This window comes from Manis javanica, chromosome 9, assembly GCF_040802235.1.
Source record: "Manis javanica isolate MJ-LG chromosome 9, MJ_LKY, whole genome shotgun sequence".
Lineage (NCBI taxonomy): Eukaryota > Metazoa > Chordata > Mammalia > Pholidota > Manidae > Manis > Manis javanica.
The window spans coordinates 111793994-111800197 of NC_133164.1; the positions used below are offsets into that span (position 1 = coordinate 111793994).

General features: G+C 39.6%; 1 protein-coding gene across 1 annotated transcript; it reads right to left on the minus strand.

The window, feature by feature from the left end:
• Positions 1-554: 554 nt before the first annotated feature.
• Positions 555-4398, minus strand: MC4R (melanocortin 4 receptor). The gene has a single exon (XM_017664448.3). It carries the CDS (start codon positions 3973-3975, stop codon positions 2977-2979), a length of 999 nt encoding a protein of 332 aa, XP_017519937.1. The 5' UTR covers positions 3976-4398; the 3' UTR covers positions 555-2976.
• Positions 4399-6204: the final 1806 nt, after the last annotated feature.

The following is a 6204-nucleotide window of genomic DNA, read 5'->3' on the forward strand; positions in this document are numbered from 1 at the left end:
GAATTCAGTACTTATTTACATGTTACTAAATAATTCTTCAAAACTTTTTTAGTAATTTGAAGTATTTAGTTCAGGCAACAGGGACTTTTTTGAAGCAGGAGGGAACACATGGGGCTACTTGGAACTTTAGACACAGAGTCTATGTGTTAGGTGAGCTGTGAAGTGGGCAGAAACCTTCCATGTTGTTCATGCAGGTTAAGGTGATTGCTGTATAACATTTTAAGTCAACATGTCTTGAAAATCACTCATTCCACCCATGAAAAATCATTTCTTACAGACCTTATACTTACTAACTGATCTTCCTGGTGAAAGTTTCAGTAAAGGCATCTGATTCTGCTCACAAACCACATCTGGAGTGTATACCCCTGACCAGCATAATTCAAATAGTAACCGCCCTTAACAAAATATTAAAGACACATACATCACATTTGTCCTGAAGTTTAAAAAGTTAATTCCCACTCTTTGATGGGAGTTAAAAACTTATGTCCACACCAAAATGTTTATAGCAACTTTATTCATAACTGCCAAAATTTGGAAGTAACCAAGATGTTCTTCGGTAGGTAAATGGATAAACTGTTATATTCACACAACGGAGTATTATTCAGCACTAAAAATAAATGACTACTAAGCCATGAAAAGACATGAAGGAATCTTAAATTCATATTACCTAGTGAATAAAGCCAATTTGAGAAAGTCATATGCAGTATGATGTGTATAATTGTACGACATTCTGGACAGGGCTTAGCTACAGAGAGAAGAAAAGGATCAGTGTCTGCGGGGGGTTAGGAGGGAAGGAGGGATGAACAGGCAGAGCACAGAGGCGTTTAAGGCAGTGCAGATACTCTGATACCGTAACGGGGGATACATGCCATTATACATTCGTCCAAACCCATAGAATATACGACACCGTGAGTGAACTCTATGGTAAACTCTGGACTTTGGGTGATAGTTACATGTCCCTCTGGGACAATCTTGGTTTTATTAGAGTAAGAGGGAGTAACATAATAGAGGCATAGTTTGAGAACAGGAGAAATGATTAAGACAGTCTTAACACTTACAGAAACAGAAGGCTCATGTGCCCTGGGCACACAGGGGAGGCTGGTGGGGCAGGGTTAGGACTGGCACTCTTCCTAATACTGTAACCTGCTCCAGGAGGAGGTGTGCAAGTGAAGGCAAAGGAGCCAGATTTCCTTCCAGGGGGAGAAGTGGGCTGGCTCCAGTGGACAAAGCAGCATCTGAGATGACATTTGAAGGGGAAATAGAATAGACCAGAAGGACAGGCACCACAGGAGATGGGGCTTAGAGTTATCTTTTCCATATTTCCAGTCCCTGGGATTTCTCACAATCCCTACATGAAAGAAACATAGGAATAGTAGTAAAGACAAAATTGCCATCTGTGCCCTGCTACAGCTTTGGGTTTTGTTATATTAATCTGTATTTAAAGCTTCACACTTATTTTTTGCATTGAAATAGAGGAATTGCAGTAAATCAAGCTTCAGTACCACGTTTACCTTCACTATTATACTGAATGGTGAAAATGTTTCTCAGGACTTCTCAATGTGCAAAGTGTTTAGATTTGAATTAGGAAGTACTTTTACACATTATCTCTGCTCATGAGCATTTGAAGACAGTATAAAATAAAGAATAGTTGACTCGTAACCTCAGCCTAACACTAACATATTTTCTCTTTCTTAATTTTAAAGTACACATCAATTGGACAGAACAGATTTTATTGTTTAGTAGCCAAACCTTCAGGATTATTTTGGAGCAAAACAAGTATTTACTCTCCAAAATGTGGTTGTAGAAGACTAATGTTTGTTAAGATGTTCTCTGGGGTTCAGGTAGCACCTCCCTTCCAGCTTGTAATATACCAGCATCAGAGGTTTCCTTATGTTAGAGATTTACAAATATTGCCTGAAAATATTTGTACTGTAGACTTGGTTTTTAAAATTAAAATCCTTGGTAATTAGTACTTAAAAGTCCAGTTCAAAAAATAAGCAATAGGTAAATAACAAGCCACTTCCATGTGAAAAGTGAAAGAACTCAATATTAGTCATAATCTTTCTTTAGAGACTAGAAACCAAATTTCTCAGTGAAGCACCACCTTTTCTGGATATTTCAGCAGACACTGGATCCCTGGTTGGAGGGTCAGAAGGACCTTCTTCTCTGTCCTTTTTCATAATAGTTGGAAATAGTTTGGTATCATGAAGCTCAGCTTGACATGTTAACTTAGGTTTTCCAAAACACTTTAATCTCCACAGCTGCTATTCCCTTCTCCCCACAACGGAATTGCCTGCGTGGAATATCAGACTGTTTCCTTAGACAAATCAGTCCCTCTGTCTTTGAGAAACACACATAATTTTCTGACTCAAAGTCTCACTTTTTTCTTTTTTGAGTACCTGTTTTTCTCTCAACAGGAGCTTCATTTCTACTTTGGCACAGAGAGAATAAGTTTTATTAAACGACTTGCAGTTTCAGCTGATTTTTTACAATGATTTAATATCTGTTTTTCAATATCTCCCCCTGAATGCTAGAACCAAATCTCTACATTTCAATGCACAGATTGTAGAGGGTAATACAGATCGTATGGTGTAATATAAGAAATCATTTACTAGAATACATTTAATGAGATTGTGATTTCTGTTACTAAAACAAGCAAAGTGTCAAATCCTGATACAATAAGAAAGAAACATTGTTAAGCTTTTGATAAGGACTTCTTTTTCATTTTTTGTAAATCCATAATGCCTACAACCTATAATAAGGATGAACATTTTACAGCTAAAAAGTAGCATGACCTTCAAAACACACAGAGACTGGGCATTTCTTCTTATCAAAAATCATAAACTTAAATGTATACAATAGCTACTCTCAACCAAGGCCCACACAGAAGGAAAGCTGTTGGGGGAGCACACTGTTCAGGTTGTGTAAGAATGGAAAAGTCTCTTATTGATGTTTTTTGTGTCTCCTCCATCCCATTTAATATCTGCTAGACAAAACACAAAGCCCTCCCAGAGGATAGCAGCAGATGATCTCTTTGAAGGTTTTCCGTAGTTCTTGGCTCCGGAGTGCATAAATTAGAGGGTCGATGATGGAGTTACACATGATCAGTATGAGGTACAGATTGAAGTGAGACATGAAGCACACACAGTATGGATTCTGGGGACAAGAGATGTAGAATATTAAGTGGAGGAAGAATGGGGCCCAGCAGACCACAAAGACCCCAATCAATATGGTCAAGGTGACGGCCCCCTTCATGTTCGCTCCTTGGCGGACGGTGCCGGTGCCTGGGAGGACAGCGATCCTCTTAATGTGAAGTCTGGCCATGAGGAACATGTGCACGTACAGAGAAGCCATGAGAGCCAGCATGGAGAAGAACACGGTGATGAGGCAGATGATGACAGCACTGCTGTCCGAGTAAATGATGAACAGAATGCCCGAAAGCGTGCACGCGGCCCAGATACAACTTATGATGATCCCAACCCGCTTAACCGTCATGATGTTGTGGTACTGGAGAGCATAAAAGATAGTAAAATACCTGTCCACCGCAATCGAAAGCAGGCTGCAAATTGACGCAAGCAAGGAGCTACAGATCACTGAGTCGATGACATTATCAATGTTCACTGTGAAACTCTGTGCATCCGTATCTGTACTGTTCAGGAGGGTGATGACAATGGTTTCTGATCCATTCGACACGCTCACCAACATATCAGCCACAGCCAGGCTACAGATGAAAAAGTACATGGGTGAATGCAGGTTCTTGTTCTTGGCTATTGCCACAATCACCAGAATATTCTCCAATAAGCTGATGACACCCAGGGTCACAAACACCTCAGGAGAAACGAAGAGTTGCTCGTAGCAGCCTCCGTCAGAGTAGCCTTTTCCCAGGGACTCACTGGCATTGCCGTACAGTCCGTAGGCGCTGCGGTTCCAGAAGTGGAGAGAAGTGTACATTCCATGGTGATGAGTTGAGTTCATCCTGTGCCGAGTGGATCCAAATCCCCTTTGAACTGATCTAGCCTCCTGGATCAGGTGGCCCCCACGATTTTCCTCCACGTCTTTATCTGTCCAAAACTGGTGAGGCTGCAATTGGCATGCCCGTTGTACGTGAATGTCACATGCTCCGAAGCTTGAAATGGAATGTTTAGTCTCTTTCAGGTAGTACTCTGATCACCCTCACTTAAAAATCTTAGGCTTCAAAATACTCATTCTCAGCTGAAAGTCTGCTCTTTGCTTTTTTGTTCTCTTTTCCACTTTAACTTTAGTCTTATGCATTCAGGTCTTTTCGAAATAGTTTTCCTAGTAGCTGCTGTGCCACGGGGAGCCGAAGCTGTGTGCACATGCTCACATCAGCTGTCTGTCAGGGGTTATTCCCCAACCTGAAGCATTGCTGTGAGAGTTAGTGGCTGCTGCTGATTTTCACGGTGTGTGTGGAGGAAAAAAAAATGTGCAGCGTGGCTCCTCCCCTGCTTCAGCCTGACCAATCCACGTGCAGTGGAGTCTGTGAGACACCGAGGATGTTCCAGAGACACAAATTGCAAGGCAACACTGACTCACATGCAGGAGCTTGTGTAATTGGGAAGCACGCAGGATGTGAGAGGCTGAATTTCCCTTTTCAAGTTTTCAAGGAAAACAACGTGGTCTCTAGAGGACATTCTCTGAAATCATCACAAGCCATCTTGAAGCACCCCAGGTTTATTCCTGCTTTAAAGAGAGGTGTGTGTGTGTGTGTGTGTGTGTGTGTGTGTGTATGCACGTGTGTGTTCCTGAAATAGCTACACTGTCTTTTTGGCCAGGACACTGAATTTATTTACCCTCTTAATTTCTTTGAATTAAGAACCCAGGCAGTAATGCCTCAATTCAAATACCTGAAACATAGGGAGAATATTTGATAATAAAGGTAGACTGTGTTATCGATGGAAGAACTATATGGTAGCTACAATTAATCAAAGGGGTTAAGAAGGGGTTCATTTCTTATGCATTAATATTTGATATTTCTCCATTGCAGGGTTTCTGTTATCATAGCTGGAGAAGTTTTATTTTATTCATAATATTTAAAAATCATAAAACATTAATGTAAAATATATTTAACTAAACTCAAAAAAAGATCAAAAATTAGGCAGTACTGTTTTTTAAGCTTTATTGAGTTATAACTGATATACAAAGAATGCATGTATTTACTGTCTACATTTTAATGAGTTTGCACATATGCATATACCCAGCACACCATCATCAAGGTACTAAACATATTCATCACCTTCAAAAATTTCCTTGTATTATTTTGTGTACTTTGTTCTGTTTTATGGTAAGAACACTTACCATGAAATCTATCTTCTTAACATATTTTAATGCACAATACTATATTGTTAAAAATAGGTACTATGTTGCACAGTATATCTCTAGAACTTAGTCTTCTTGCATAAGTGACACTTTTTACCCATTGGGCCACTTCCTTGGCAATGGGCTTGGCAAAGATTTCTTGGATATAACGCCAAAATCACAGGTAACAACATCAACAATAGGCTAGTGGGACTATATCAAACTAAAAAGCTTCTGCATAACAAAGGAAACAATCAATGGAGTGAAAAGATAACCTATGGAATGGGGGAAAATATTTGAAAACCATCTAATTTGATATGAGATTAATCTCTAAAATATGTAAGAATCTCCTACAACTGAATAGGAACAAACAAACCACCCTCCCCCATCAACCCAAAAGCCAAAAACAGATAACAAAACACAACTGACATAAAAATGGGTAAAGGGCTGGAATAGACATTTCCCCAAAGAAGATAAACAAATGGCCACCAGGAATGTGAAAAGGTCCTAACATCACTGATCATCAGGGGAATGCAGATCAATACCAAAACGGGACATGATCTCATCCTATCATCAAAAAAAAAAAAAGGTAAAAAATGTTGGTGAGGATGTGGAGAGTTGGAATTCAGTTTTTGTTTTTTTAAGGCAGCCAACCTGCGTCTGTAATTGAAGTCTTTGTAAATGAAACCCACACAGACCTGGGCAACCTGTTCACACCAGGAAGAGTGGATGCTAATGACTTATCCAAGTTTCTGGATGTCCTGCTTAAGCTAATTTTGAAAGATTGTGGCAAAGTTATTTTTAAATTAATTGAACTCCAGGCTATGCAATTTTATAAAGTGTCCTTTTCTTCCTATGACTATTTTTGGTTTTAGCAATGTAGAGTCT

What these genes read in the sequence shown, in the direction of transcription:
- MC4R (XM_017664448.3), bottom strand. Translation starts at nt 3,975, where the DNA reads ATGAACTCAACTCATCACCATGGAATGTACACTTCTCTCCACTTCTGG.